General features: G+C 48.2%; 1 protein-coding gene across 1 annotated transcript in view; it reads right to left on the bottom strand.

Moving 5' to 3' along the window:
* Positions 1 to 351: 351 nt before the first annotated feature.
* The window catches only part of LOC144723309 (zinc finger protein ZFPM1-like), a 33644-nt gene continuing 18259 nt past the window's right edge, over positions 352 to 15736 (bottom strand). Inside the window, exon 2 of the mRNA XM_078601948.1 lies at positions 352 to 5829. Within this exon, the coding sequence (XP_078458074.1) occupies positions 3710 to 5829 (2120 nt within the window). The 3' untranslated portion in view covers positions 352 to 3709. The remainder of the gene's footprint in view (positions 5830 to 15736) is intronic.

Raw genomic sequence — 15736 nt, forward strand, 5'->3', positions numbered from 1 at the left:
CGGCGCCAGAGGTCACCACGTGGCAGAGGACGTGGCAGATTGAAGCCATCGAAGGAACTGTGCATGTTAAGTTATTTGAACGATTAACGTACAAAAACGGGAGATCATTATGTCCTCGACAAGCGGAGCACGTGGCAGACTGAATCAATCGGTGATCACGTGCGCTAAAACGGCCGACCACGTGTCCCTGCTCGCGAGGAACCTGCACTCTTTTTGGCTTTCAATCGTTAAAAAAATGTGTTTAAAATCATGATTTAGTCCCGCAAATAGTGATTTACAATTTAGTCCAGTTGCAATAAGGATACAATGGAATTCAATGGTAAAACATATTTCAGTAAAGACAACCAAAGCACCCGTTCATCTATGTTTATTATACAATTTATGTACAGTATGTCATGCATTGCACACGTCGCGTTATACGTGGGACATTTTACGTGTTTAAAGTCCCAAGCATGGCCGTGTGTATCTGTGCTTATGAATTCGACATCAATGTCTTAAGACGTTCTCTCTCCACTGACTTTGTAGTAGACTTTTTTTCATGCCCGACGCTGATATGGGAAGGGCATTATGGACAGATCCTTTTATCCACATTTAACCATGCATCGTACTCCTCTTAACCAAAAGCTGTGTGGATAAATGCAGATAATTGGCTCAATTTTCTGCCACTTGGGAAAATGTGTTCAACTATCTGCATTTATTCACACAGCTTTTAGTTTTTTTGGGGGGGGGGGGGGGTTATACATCTCATCCGTACTTGAGTGCATATAGCAGGATGCACGATGAGTCACATGCCATTGAGATTCGTTAGGGCCAATTCGGTGCAAGATAAACCATTGGATGTTGATGAATCGTACGAATTCGATTCCACTTCCAGCTCACTCATCTAATGCGCTCAAACCTATGGATTACGGAGAGAACAGATGCACGAATCGTAACGATGAGATCGGTCTTGTGCAGGAGATGGATGGTAGCAGTAGTGGATAGACAATGGTTCGTGATGTGATGTTATGCGTTTATTGGAAGGTTCATGGACGATTCACTGGGGAGGGGGCACGGATAATAACAAGGGCGGTTAATAGGAGAGCAGATCAGAGGAGTGTCATTGCATTTCATAATTTTCCAGGTATCCCTTGGAAGAAACCTGTATCAGCACCTTCTCATGTGACTTTAAATAGGATTTACCGATTCATACTGGGCATGCATTGGACCCCACCTTGACACTAACAGAGTCACGGTCGTGGTTGGCAGTTGCTACATTAAATAAAAATGTGAACTTTGCACTTTTGCCATGCTCAAAACGTGACCGGAATTCATGTGTGTTGTTAAATTTAAACAAAAACACTTTCTGATAATAACGAGAACTTCGTCAGACCTGCAAGGCAAGGTGAGAGCACCGCTGCATTCGTCACAATCGTGGCGTTTGCGGCCTATACATCACGGTGGGTGATTGGAGACAGTGTTATCGACCGATGTGCCAAGTTTTTGTTGTTGTTGTTAATTGTGCGTATGCACCACCGATACTTGATTCAAGTATCGCTGTTATAACAATAGCGCCACCTGTGGGACGCATGAGGTTTCATGCCTTTGCGAAACATTGCGCAGTGCTTTATTGCAAATGTATGTACGGTATGTAGAACTTCTTTCGCACCGTACGTAGCAAACCGGAGGTACGGGGGTAACATAGAAGCCTACAGGGTATACTGTCAGCTCTAACCCGTGAACACACATTTCAATGGCTTTTGTGTCAAATATAACCCACCGAGGCTAGCAAGTTCACGGTGTCTGCCAGCGATTCCATGAATTGTGAGGATATGCGGTCACAATTGTCTTTAAAGAATTCAACACATTTATCAATATAACTGTCTTTAAAAAAATAGTAGGTGACGTTTCGGGCAATGGCTCTAAGGCGGTGTTATTGACAAATGTGTTAACCGTCTGGTATTTGTGCACCATTACAAATACTGTATCACCAAATTAAGAATGTCGTTCACGATTGATTATATTGTCCACTTTTTATTTTATATCTCATCTCCGTATTTGCTTTTTGATTTCGGTCACTTGGTAGTTTCACGCTAAAATTATTGAAATTCACCCCCCCCCCAATTTTTGGGGAATAAAACTACAGCAACAAATAATGGATGATTGTATTGGCTACAAAACCCCACGTTATACTTTTTTTCTCGTTTGTACAGTCTTGTTCACTCTATGAACCTAAATGTAACAGCATATAATTTGCATATCATTTCATAAATTACAAACATCTATTTTTACAGGCACAAACGCGATGAATGCGTGTGCTGTGAGCCTTAAAAATCGATATAATCTTTGCATCATCACACCCCTGGTTTTACCACCTTACTTGTATTGTTTTTTGTGTTTTTTCCGTGTTGTTTGTACGGTGTTGTTTGCTCCATTACCTTAAATATAACACAAGCATAGGTTTTGCATGTAATTAGTATAAATTGTATTGAAAAAACTTCTCTCACTCAAGACTCCATGCAATATCGTGAGTGGTAGTGTCCTATACATATGTAATGGGTAAGGTTCAATGATTTAATCAGAACATTAATGTTATTGTACTTAACAATAAAGCAGCATTTTGTAGTTATTTATTCCTGCATCTTATTTTCGCTCGAATTTTAATATATGTATTCGATGTTTATATGGTAGTGTTGTTGTTACAATGCAGAACCATGCAGGTCAGCGACGGTTCATCTAGCAGTGGATTGGCCGTGGCTGATAACGACGATTGTAGTTTTGTACGGAGTGTTGTTTTATTGAATACAGGGAGGTCTAACTACTAAACCTTGGCAGATACATTGTTTAAACTCCCATAATTCATGAAGGTCATTGTCGCCTTATTAGCATTGTGTGGAATTAATTTCCCTTTTAAAGTCCCGAGTCAGTGTTGGAATTTCCACATTACCATGACGAGGTCCAGTCTGTCCTCAGGAAAAAAAGCAGCGCCATGCCGGCCGTGCTAATTTCATTCACCCTAGTTCGATGATTATGATTATGTAATCAATACTGGCATTCATACACTAGACTACATCAGTCATCGACTGAAATATGGGATGACGTGTACATTTCAAGATGACAACAAACTTGGCATGGTTCTTAGCCCATTGAGCACTTCACATGATGAAGTGTTCCAAAGTTATTTACAGTCAGCTATACGTGGATTCGAGAATAAAATAAAAAAAAATACATTATATTGAAAGTCAATAAAAATACATGGGCTTGGGCAGGGCACGTTGGGGGAAGGAACGATGACCAACGGTCGAGACCAATGACTTGGTGGTAGCCGCAGAAAGATGTCCACCACAGAGGTGACGTGATGAAATCAGCTGGTGTGTGCAGGTGGTGTTTGCATTGCAGGATCGTAAGAGATGACAAAGCCTATGTGGAGGCCTTCATCCAGATAGATAACGATAACGATGATGATTAAATGACAATGGCGGTGGTGCCAGTGTATGGCGCATTATCCTACTTACTCTTCCAATGAGTTTGATTGCTGGCGAGCGACATTTGAATCGGTCCTGTTATTCCCCATTCACCAACCCATACTGACCAGAGCAGGTACATATATAAATAACCCTCATGACCGACACGGCACGGGGGGAGAATCCTTCACCCAGCACTCGATTGACAATAGACTGTACATTATTACAATAATTAAATACATGACAGATACTATGATCCCAAATTCCTACTGCACGGCGTGCGAGGCGCAGTAGAACCTCTTGTGCGCCACAAAGTTGGACAGGCTGCTGAAGCGGATATCGCACGAGCGGCAGTGCTTGCCCGTCGCACGCGGCGCTGTCGCCACGCCCGGGCTCCCCCCCCCGGCGCGCTCCGGGCTGGCGGCGCCTCCCCCCACCGACCGGGGGCAACCCGGCGAGTCCTCGGCATCCCCTCCGGCAGGAGAGTCGCTCGCAGACCGGCGATCGTCCGGTGACGTCTTCTCTTCCTCCTCCTCCTCCTCCTCTTCCACGACTTCGATCTTCACCGTCACGGCGCTCGGGGACGGCGGCGTCCCCGCTCCTCCATTTTTCTCCGCGTATGCCGGGGAGGCGCCCCCCGCGCCCCCTAACGAGAAGTCAGGTGGTCGGACTCCGCCGGGGGTCGGGTAACCCCGCGGGAGGGGGGCGGCGGTGGTGGCGGCGGCGGCGGCGGCGGCGGCGTCGAGGGCCCCGTAGCCGTGCGGACGGGCGGGCTGCGGGTCGGAGAGCACCGCAGGCAAGCTGGGCGGTTGGCGGTGCAGCGTCGCGCGGCAGTAGTAGCGCTTGTGCGCCAGGTAGTTCTCGAGGCGGCTGAATGCGATCTGGCAGGACGCGCACTTGTGGTAGTCGCTGAGGCCCGCCTGACCCGGGTGAATGAAGCCGAGCGGGACGTGGCCACTCAAATCCATCGGCACAGCGGCGACAGCGGCGGCGCTCGCGTCATCAAGGGGATGCCGAGAGAGACGCGGCGGCGGCGGCGGTGGTGGCGGCGGCGGCGGCAGTGGAGGTGCACGGTCGACACAAACGCGCTTCGCTGCCGGCGCAGCTTCGGCTGCTGGCGAGCCATCCCGACTTTCGGCCGCCTCTCCATCGGAGGCCTTCCCCGAGGAGGAGGAAGAGGAGGAACGAGCGGGGCTCCCCAAACTTCCGTCCGTGGACGAGCCGGGTGAGGCGCTCGCCGCGGCCCACCGCGTTCGCCGACTCCGCCGCCGCAGCTGCCCGGCCGGCGCGCCGCTCGTGCCGGGCTGCCGCGGGACCGGGAGTCGCGGAGCGACGGGGGCATCGCTGGCGCCGCCGCTGGCGCTGTCGCCGGCGCGGCCGTGCCGGGATGCGCAGTAGTGCCGCTTGTGCACGAGGTAGTTCTCCAGGCGGCCGAAGGTGATGCGGCACTCGGCGCAGCTGGTGCACTCGGCATCGGGGCGTCGCTCGGCGTCTCGCAGAGCGACGCTCGGCGGCATCGCGTGACCGCTGCCGTGCGAGCCCTCGCGCTCGATCTTCACGGCGGCGGGGCTCGGCGCCGCCAGCACACCTGCGTCTCCGCTTGTGCCCGCAGACGCGACGCCGGCGCCCTCCGCTTCCCTCGCGATCGCCGAAGCGGAGCTGCGTCGTTCTTCTGCTTCCGGCCGCCTCTGCTGCTGCTGCTTCTGCTTCTGCTGGTGCTGCTGCTGCCGGGACGAGCAGTAGAGCGTCTTGTGCACGATGTAGTTGTCCACTTTGCTGAAGCTGATATTGCACTCGACGCAGTGCGTGGGGCCCGTGGGGTAGACGGCGGCCGCCAAGGAGCCCGGCGCGGCGCCCGTGCAGAGGCTGCCCGGGGCCGCCGCCCAGGAACCGCGCGGAACGACGCAGACGGCGCCCCCCTCGGCGGTGCCACGCTCCCGGGCCCCCGGGGACAGGGCCACCCGCGGAGCCGGGCAGTTCTGGGGCGACGGCATCTGATGGCGGGGACCGGGGGAAGCGGCGGCTTCGCTGGGACTTGGGGGCTCCTCCTTGATCCGGAGCGCCCCTTCGCTTTCCGGTTCCGCTTCGCCGCTCGTGCCAGCGGCTTCATCCTCGGGAGCCTCCTCCTCCTCCTCTTCCGCCTTCTCCTCCTCTTCTGCCTCCCGCTTGATGAAGGCGGTGGTGGCGGCGGGCGAATTGCGAGCCTCAGGCTCCTCCTTGGGGGGCAACGGAGGGGAGCCCTCGCGTGCGGGTGGAGAAGGGGGGTTCGAGGGGCCGACCGCCTCGCGGCAGTTGGGGCAGAAGCAGTCGCGGTGGCGTGGGGACAGGAGGGGACTCGCCCCTCCTGCCACGGGGCCTCCGCACGCGGTGCAGCACAGGAGGGCATCTGGGATACACGCACGCACATGCAGAGTCACCAAGAGTCACCCCTTCCAAATACGCACCTCCGATTCAGCACGATTGGCTATGTGCGGCGCGAAAGAAGTTCTACATACATACATGAATGCAGTTTCAAATGCAAATGAAGTTGTTTTTATATTGCAATTCGTTGCAGTTTAAAAAAAAAATCCAGTTGTGCTCAAAATAGCCCGATCTGGCAGCCCTGTCTGAGTGTTGTTTTCTCTAGCTGGCATTCCAGACAGAACAGAGCCAATTCAGGTTGTATTATGATTATAGTGGAGGAAAAATTGGGGGGGGGGGGTGCTGATTTTTATAGTTGAGTCATGACCTTGAACTCTGGACACCGCATTTGGAAATCAATCGTTGAGCGAGATGATGAGATCCCGAGCCATTCAGATTCATCACTCAGCCCTGGGAGATACAGCGAGCGCAGGCGGTGCGCAGATTAGAGCCCACGCTCACGCCCCGAACCGCTGATTGAAGAGATCCATTCGAGATACGCGGCCATAATGCGAAAATTTAAATCCGCTCATTATACAAGCAGGGCAGTGAGGGGGCACGGCTTGCGGGCGGGAGGCGCACAGGTTTTACTCCCGTTTCGGGTGTTCGCATCTCTGGGAAAGCTTTGCAGCAGGCGTCACTGTGACCAGAATTCGTTCTCGCAAACATCTGTCATGTTCAGAATAAAAACATGGTCGTCGTCGTCGTCATCAGCCGTTGTATATGCACTGATATACAAAGGGCTTCTCGTGATGCCGATATCTTTCACGGTCCAGGCTATGTCAACTGCTACATCTGTAAATAGCATTTCGCCCTGAAAATATATGAGGAAAAATGTACAGCCCTTTGTCATTCCACTGCTGGATGATGGCCTTCTCCATGCTATGTCAGTCATGGCCGTTATTTGACCATACTTCACCACACTGGTCAATTTGAGTTTCCGAAGGAGGTGGCCGTGACAAGAATATATATTTATATAACAATGCAGTGAATTCTAGCGCCCCTAGTGGCAACTTGGTTTATTTAATGCAATTACCGTCGAGTACGACAAACGCAAAAATAAAGTCATTGATTCTTAAACACACATGCATGTATTGTGAGTGTAAGAATTATTTTAACCCGATGCATCATTACAAGAATAATTTCTGATTGGTCAATGTAAATAATAAAAAATTCGTTTACAATTTTTAAGTATTTTTAAAGGTGTACAGGGCCTAAATGGATGGTGAATCATCAACAGCGATGAATCAATCCACTATTGGATGAAGGCCTCCCCAAGTCATCGGCATCACTCATGGCCTAGTGATACTGTAATCCATCTCACGCCTGCATGAGCCCATCCTATTCCCTCGTTTCCACGGTGGTCATCCTCGTGGTCGCCATCATCCCCTTGTCGCAATGTGTCCTGCGCAAGTCCACTTTTCCGAGGTTGGTATGATATGATATCTCTAATTAGTTTTTTCTTATCTGACCAATCTGTTCCTCTTTCTCACAGTTGATAATAATTGCAACTTGTAACGCGCTGAGCGTTCGCTCGTTCTCGAAGACGGAGACGAACTCCGAGGCACGAGGGGCCACAGACACGTGGGAAGGCAGTCACGTGGTGAGTCGGCGTCAACAATTGGGCCGCCGCGGTGGCCAGATGTTAACTACCTCGCCTGGTATACAGGAGGTCGTTGGTTCGATCCCGACCCTGACTACTGTATATTTGGAATTTGCATGTTTTCCCCGTGGTCACGTGGGTTTTTCCCCTCTGTATTTAGAAACATGCATTCAGAGTATTTGGATGCGATACATTTACACATGATGAACCACTTCGTTGAGCTATTATTTGTGGCCAGGTCGCTTGTGAAAAAGAGCTATGTAGCTCAATGGGCCTTACCTGTTTAAAGAAAATTGTTCATAGTTTAGTTTACAATTGCCCAAGCTGTGCGTCCATCTATATATTAAGGCGTTATCAGCAATCAATTAATGTTCATATATTTGTGAAAACCAGAGAACCCGGAGAAAACCCACATGTGCTAGGGGGAAAAACACTCTATCCCATACAGATGGAATGGATGTAGCCCCCAATTATTGCTGTACCGCCTTCTCCTGACAAGCTAGGGTATGGTACTTCAATGCTCTTGGGAAAGGAGTTTCCCAGCATGTGTGTGACCCATCAACCCTTTCCTCCGCTGTGCTGGATTATAGGCATGATTAGCCACCACACCCCCGGGCAGGATGGCACACCACTGGTTATTGACCTTGTGTGTGTAAAAAGTTGACCTGTGTGTATATATAGAGAAAAATATATACGTATAAATTCAGTCACAGCCAACAATAACCTACGGTTCAACTCTCCTTTGTGGGTCCCGGGGCAGGTTAAGCCAACCCCGCCCACCACAAGGCACATTAACACCGAGCATCCCTTGCTCGCTCCGTATCTGCGCTCTCTATCAGGGCGGCGATAGATTTCAGGAAATTCGGGACCTTCCGCGATCTTTTACAATGATTTGGGGGAGAAAAAAAACCACCCCAACAATAATAATATCAACATAAAATGGGACGTGACTCGAAATGAGCTCTTCTCCAACTCCCACCATCACCACCACTACCACCCCTTCAACCGATTCCAAATCCCCTAAATCCACCCCCACCCCCCCACAAAAAAATATGCATAAGGAAAAAGCTGGCCGGGGGCATAAAGTGTGACTAATGCCTCGTGATTTATCAGCCATTATCTGCACGGCCACGCAGACAGGGCTGCAGTTGCAGCTTGAAGCGCTCCCCGCCTGTTATCACCGCCGGGGATCAAACTGGATCGTGGATTATCAGAGGGCTGCAGGCTCCGCGAGAGGAATTCGAATGCTAATTCCGCGTGCTGATTGGCTGCGTCTCCGAGGGGGGGGGGGGGTGTTTAAATCCGCGGCAGAGACGACGAGCGTCTTACTGGGCGACTTGCTAGACGACTTTCTCATCAAGGAGTGTTCATGTCCTCGATTTGACCATCATAATCACTGTGATCGTCGTAATTATTATTTTCTTCTTCTCAATCTATCAACGCGGTTGCAAGTCCCCACTCTCTTTCTCGTTTCAACCTTATCTAAACATCTACTGTTGCTCACTCTCTGGTATTCCTTCAATATATTTTGATATTTCATTCGCAGCTGGCAGTCAGGAGGTGGTCATTGCGTGGTTATCTTCTTGGTGCTTTCGATAAAGTCACGTAGAATGGAAATAATAAAATAATAAAAATAAAACATAATTTAAAAAAATTCTCACGACGTTATTATGTTTTCTTTCTATTATTTTATTATTTCCATTCTACGTGACTTTACCGAAATATCCAAGAAGATGAATCCCTGAAGTCACGAAAGCTTTACTGCGTGGTTTGTTCTGTCTCCTCTCCAGGCAAGGTGAAGCCCTCACGAACAAAAAATCAACTTGCATTTTGGAAGGGGGTTATTTATTGGGTGATGTTTATTCGTTGCATTTCATCCTTTACGAGGTTTGGCTCTTGAGTTACACGTGGATCAACAAACATCTTGAATTTCTTTTCAAGGGGAGTGCAACCCGAGAAACATCTGCGGTTGCCACGCACCTAAGCTGTGTTCCCCAGTAAACACGCAACGTCGGGCCAACGTTGGCATGCGGTTAGAACTGTTGGACCAACAGTGGACCAACCTTGGTCCCCGACGTTGACACCGATGGCCGAACTTTGGACCGAACATTGGTCCAACGTCTGCTGGACAATCCACGTTGACTGACTGGGTTGTCCCCAGAGAGTCCCACAATATCTTCTTGGTTCTTTCGGTAAAGTCACGTAGAAGGGAAGTAATAAAATAATAAAAATAAAACATAATAATTTTAATTTTATCCTGTTTTATTTTTATTATTTTATTACTTCCCTTCTACGTGACTTTACCGAAAGAACCAAGAAGATGAATCCCTGCAGTCACGAAAGCTTTAAATCAAAAGTCCCACAATAGTTAGAACGTTCGTCAACAGGAGGATCAGATGAACATTACAATGAACGTTACGGCCGAGTGCATCATTACGGAACTCGTAGCGGTCACAGTTACATCACTTCACTGACGTGATACTACAACTTCGATCCAACGAAGTCCAAAGAACACTCCAAGTAGCGAACATGACCCTCTCGTACATCCTGCCCAGTGGGGGGCTGATACGAGTTACAAGACTGCTATAAAATAATGTTCAAATATTTGAAACACATTTGGAGGGGGGGGGGGGGGGTAGTTTAATTTTACTATTAAAATCGCACGAAATATATTGTTTTGTTTTTAACAATGTACGCATGAGAGATATTGTCTGATTTTCTCACGAATGAAGCTTCAAACGCACGCAAGAGAAGAGCTCTCCGTTTGGACTCGGTCTTCCTCTGAATAAATGAATGCCACTCAAGCTTTTGCACCTCATCTAAAAGCCTATTTCGCCAATCCACTGCCGGATGAGAGTTCCCCCCCCCCTCCCATGCAATTCAGGTTGCGGAGGATTACATGATCAAACTTTTGCCTCGTTGGTCAGCGCAGATTGGAGAGTGGTCAAGGCAGGGAACACAGACGTCGGGGGTATAGTACGGTACAACATGAAATGTTACCACTGCCATTCCGTGCCCAGCAAGTAGCCCCACCAACCTCTAACACTCGATTGTGCGTAGTGGTCACCAATCTCAGCACTACTCGGGTCCACAACCCTGCTTCTGAGATCTGACAAGATCGGGGACATTGCGGGCAATTTACCAGAGTTGTTTACCAATGTCTCTTCGGGCCCATGAAAACAATAATGGGCCAGTTGCAAGCACTGACTAGTCAGCCGAATAACCGTGGAGGTGTTCGTGGTTGTGCTGCACAGCTATCCAATGTGCTCCATTCGCTGGGGGCTCTTTTTAAATCCTTTATATTAAGTTCACTTGCTTGCTTGCTTAGGACCGTGCAAATCTTTCGGTCGTTTTTTTAACCCACTTCCAGTGATCCAATCGAGCTGACATTGTCCACACAGACTAGTTGTGCGTGACAATTAATGTTCGTGAAAAATGTTTTTTTTACACTTTTTAGGACGAAAATATTATATTTAATTACCAATTGCTTAATGCTGCCATGCAATCATCTGACCCATAGGTGGCAGCCATCTCAAGCCAGAGGACGAGAGGACTCTAGCCGCCACGCATATAAAGGATTTATAGTGAAAAACTTTACGGGTTATACTTGTTCACTCTTCATTTCATTAAGAAGCTACCAAGCCGTGGAACGAAACGTCGGACAATCACGCAGAACAACCGCATGGCGAACCCCGAAATAAAACCATCGGACGGTTGTCCGAATTCTCAGCGACATTTGGTTGGAGGGGAGGTTTCGGTCGGGCGGGTGCTTCCGCGGATTTCTTCCGCCCCCGGAGGCCCCTTCGCCCCTCCCCCATTTCTTTTTTTACGTGGCATCGTTTCTATCTGGGGCTCGCTTATCTGCCCTGGCATCGGTGCAAATTAATGGGGCCGCTTGAACGGTCCTTTTCATGCTGCCAGAGCCTCTGTTGTCGGAGAGACGGCGCAGAAAGATGAAGTAGAGTTGATTTTTTTTTCTACTTTGGCACTACTTGTTTTTTGTGTGTCTGTTTTGTTGTTGTTTTGTTTTGTGAGGCAGTGGTCAACGGAACAGGAGTGTCTCTGCGTGCCCTTGTCTATGTGCCGCAACCCTTTTGTCGATCCACTGCCCTCTTCCATGCTGTGCGGGTCGTGTGGATTACATGACCACACGTCACCACCAGGGCCGGATTAACCCATTAGGAGAATATGAGGGCCCTCCATTCTATGTTTTTGTCTTTGAATGACGATGACATTATTCGTGACGTTGCCACTGTTAGAGATAGAAGAAAATATTTAAAGAAATTAGTTTCAGTGAATGATTTATGTTTGATTAATTTACCTTGAGTCGAATGAATATTCGAGATTTGAAGCTTTCGTGACTGCAAGGATTCATATTCTTAGGTTTTTTCGGTAAAGTCACGTAGGTAAAAAAAAATAAAAATTAATGAAAGTAAAATAAAAATCACGACGTTTCGGAGGAAACACAAGCTTCCGAATTAATATGTTAATTTTACAAAGACAAATAGATTTGATGACTTCAGAATTTAGTTTACAATATGTAATACATACTTAGGCCATTTCCTCCTATCAGACTTAAGAGTCCTCATAACCATAATCCGGCCCTGGTCACCACGCGAGTGATGGTGGGGCGGTGAAAGGCAGGTAGGGAGCATCGACGCAGAGTACAGCGATGGATGTTGCTGCTGCTACCTACACGTAGCTCTAAGAAGAGTGGCCTATTACACACAACTTGTGTGTGTGTGCATGGTGGTCACCCAGCCAAACGCTATCCAGGCTCAACTCTGCTTAGATCTGATGAAATCAGGCGCCTTCTGGGCGATTTCACTTAAGGAATGTCCATATGGGATTTTTCATGCCGTACGAACGCATGAAGGAGGCGCGATTATGCTCGATTACAGTGATGTATCGCATTTTTAAGTCAGCTCGCCATGGGTGTGATCGGTCCAAAAATATCAACGGAACGCAATTTTCGGGAGTCAAAAGTGCCCCGTGACCAAATGAGCCTCGGCCAGCGCTTATCATCTTTCGCGAAGTGGGGGGGGGGGGGTCTCCAGCCAATAGTGGAAATTCCACATTACTATTACAGGGACCAATGCTGACCAGAGGACAACCACTGTTGACTTCCCACGAAAAGGCAGAGCTCCACAATGTGTTACCTATTTTACTGACCCTGTAAATATGATGATAACGACAATGAGGATAATATGACTGTGCAGTATCTGTGGTGGAGTAGTGACCGAGTAGTCAGCACACACAATGCACCATCAACCTGGCAACCTTAGTGCCCTTCCCAACACAATTAACGTACAAAGTGGGGGGGGGGGGGGGATATCTGAATCAGGCTTCGCTTCGGTCCGCTCCACCTCCTGTACCACCAACCTGCGCTTCTGACCAGCACGGTGACATACATCCACATAGCCCCTATGATCAACACGGCGTAGAGACACTTTCATCCAGCGGTGGATTGATGAAGGGCAAAGGGCTGCGGCATTATTACACAAGACCATATCTGCGTCCATAAAAAAAAATAACGTCGCGTAGGTCGTTGTACGAGCTCGTGTGTGCCAGACAAAATGCTTTATCTTTGCAATCGTTACGAAAGGTACAGTTCTTATGAAATGACATTGACAAGTGAAAAAAACAAAAGCGTGCGTTTCAAGAGCATAGAAGTGTAATTCAATACAAGGGCGTGCGCGCGCGCGCGTGCGCGCACGCGTGTTCTGTTGACGCTGCTAGTAAACCGATTGAGAGAGGTGGATTTATTCAGAGGGAACGTCGGTGGCAGTAAGTTAAGGACAAATTCATCCTCACTTAGTCTACATAGCGGGAGAGGCAACAGCGCTAACAGAACAAACTAGCAGAGTAAACCGAGGCATACCTGTGGCCGTGTTAGGAGGAGTGTCTCGACTCACATGAGTTATAACATTCCCCGTATTTTTAAATCCTTTATATTAAGTTCACTTGCTTGCTTGCTTAGGACCGTGCAAATCTTTCGGTCGTTTTTTAACCCACTTCCCGTGATCCAATCGAGCTGACATTTTCCACACAGACTCGTTGTGCGTGACAATAAATTTTCGTGAAAATTTTTTTCCAAAATTTTACACTTTTTAGGACAAAAATATTATATTTAATTACCAATTGCTTAATGGTGGCAGGCAATCATCTGACCCATAGGTGGCAGCCATCTCAAGCCAGAGGACGAGAGGACTCTAGCCGCCACGCATATAAAGGATTTATAGTGAAAAACTTTGTTTTTACGGGTTATACTTGTTATTGGTTGTGTTCTAAATGCATGCCCGCTGCCCGTATCCATGCCGATGCGGAGGTGACGCGATTGGCAGGTCCTATTGTCAAAGCCCTGTTGGCAATCCGCTGCTGGATGAGAGCCTCTCCACGCCGTGCTCCATCGTGGGGGGCTATTTGACCCGCACTGGCTGGCCACAGTGAGTTGGTTACATGACCGCATGGATGCGGGGGGGGTAATATAAGTACGGCACAACAATGGATATTGCTGCCCTGTCCTGTGCTGCGCGCCACGTCACCAGGAATGCGTCCGATGTCATCAGCTCTCAGAAGCTAAGCAGGTAGAAGGGAAATAATAAAATAATACAAATAAAACATAATAAAATAATTCTCACGACGTTTCGGCCACAACGCAAGCAGCCGTCCCCAGGTGAAGAACAGGTCTGAAGAACAGGTCTGTCGGAAAGACAGCCTGTTCTTCACCTGAGGACGGCTGCTTGCGTTGTGGCCGAAACGTCGTGAGAATCATTTTATTATGTTTTATTATTTTATTATTTTCCTTCTACGTGACTTTACCGAAAGAACCAAGAAGATGAATCCCTGCAGTCACGAAAGCTTTAAATCGAAAAAAGCTAAGCAGCTTTGAGCCTGGACAGTGCTTGGATGGGTGACCACCATGCACAACAGGTTGTTACAGGCTGCGTGGGTATGGACAGATCCTAACATCTGACACAAATAACTTCCTTTAATCCATGGGATGTGCCACTTCTGGATTACTCATATGATCTGCACCTTTCTCTCTCTTTGTTATGATTGCTCGGATCACGCAAATAATGATCTCGGTCCAGACGCAGAGGTGAGTGCACAAGGTGAATGTTTAACCGGGTCTGCGTCAGCCCCCCTTCACCAACTCGCACTGACCAGCGTGGTCAAGTACGGGAAAGCAACCCCCACAATTGACGTAGAATGGGAATCAAGGTTTTATTCCACAGAAGATTGACAGAGCGATTGTAAAATATGATTGTTTTTAGTTTTATTACGATGTTTTTATCTGCCATGTTGATTTTCTTAACCAATTTAGCACAAAAGATCGCCACTGGACAATCACGTAAAATTGACTTATTACATTAGTAACCTTTTAGAAAAGAAAAATCCTCAACTGAACCTAAAACCTCCACTCTTTCACAATGGTGCTGAATGAAATGTGTTGGGGTTTTTTTTTGCATGTGTCTAGAAACCAGAGCACGTAGATACAATCGTTACATATTTGAAATACGATACTTTGTAGAAAATAGACGGCAAAACTTACTTGCTGTACTACGTCGTGCGTGCTCCACTTCGTAGCCTCGCTAGTAACCGATTACAGCGCTGAAATTTATGGCCCAGTAGGACGGTTTATGTGGCTTTGGTGCGTTCGGCTGTTTGTTGCAGAGGTTTGCGGTTCAGATCCAACGGCCGCCTTGGTTATTACTGCGGTGATGCGTATTAACCGTAAGAATACTACGCGCCGTCTGCTTCACAGCGGACGTTAAAGTTCCCGTAACATCGTTCGCCAAGGGTAGGGAGAAAAAAACGTGTGCTGGGGTCACTTTTCAAATGTGACTCATTTGAAAAATGTCCTGCTAATTACTCAATTTCGATTACACACAGCTATCATTTCCCCCTACTGGACCCTGCTGCGGACCAGTTGCTTGACTCTGTACGGCGTTCTTGCCTCAACAAGCACGATAATAAAAAAAACATGTTGAATATCTGGTCACATCTGGCCCATGAAGCCTCTTGGAGTGAGTGGCCTGCCCAGCTCTGGCTGTTTGGCCCGTCGAGACATGAAGATAATACAGATTAGCGAGATGAAAGAGAGACAAACAAGAGACGGAGATGAGAGGGCTGCAGACAGGAGATAACGATTGGCGAGATGAAAAGAGAGATAAGACGCGAGAGATGAGAGACCTGGAGACAAGGGGTACGTACAACATTCGTGGCCACACGTGTGTAGATGTTGTGATGCCGCCGCCACGAAGCCGTTCGGCAGGCGCCCAAACCC

Source organism: Lampetra planeri, chromosome 17, assembly GCF_965212315.1.
Source record: "Lampetra planeri chromosome 17, kcLamPlan1.2.h2, whole genome shotgun sequence".
NCBI lineage: Eukaryota > Metazoa > Chordata > Hyperoartia > Petromyzontiformes > Petromyzontidae > Lampetra > Lampetra planeri.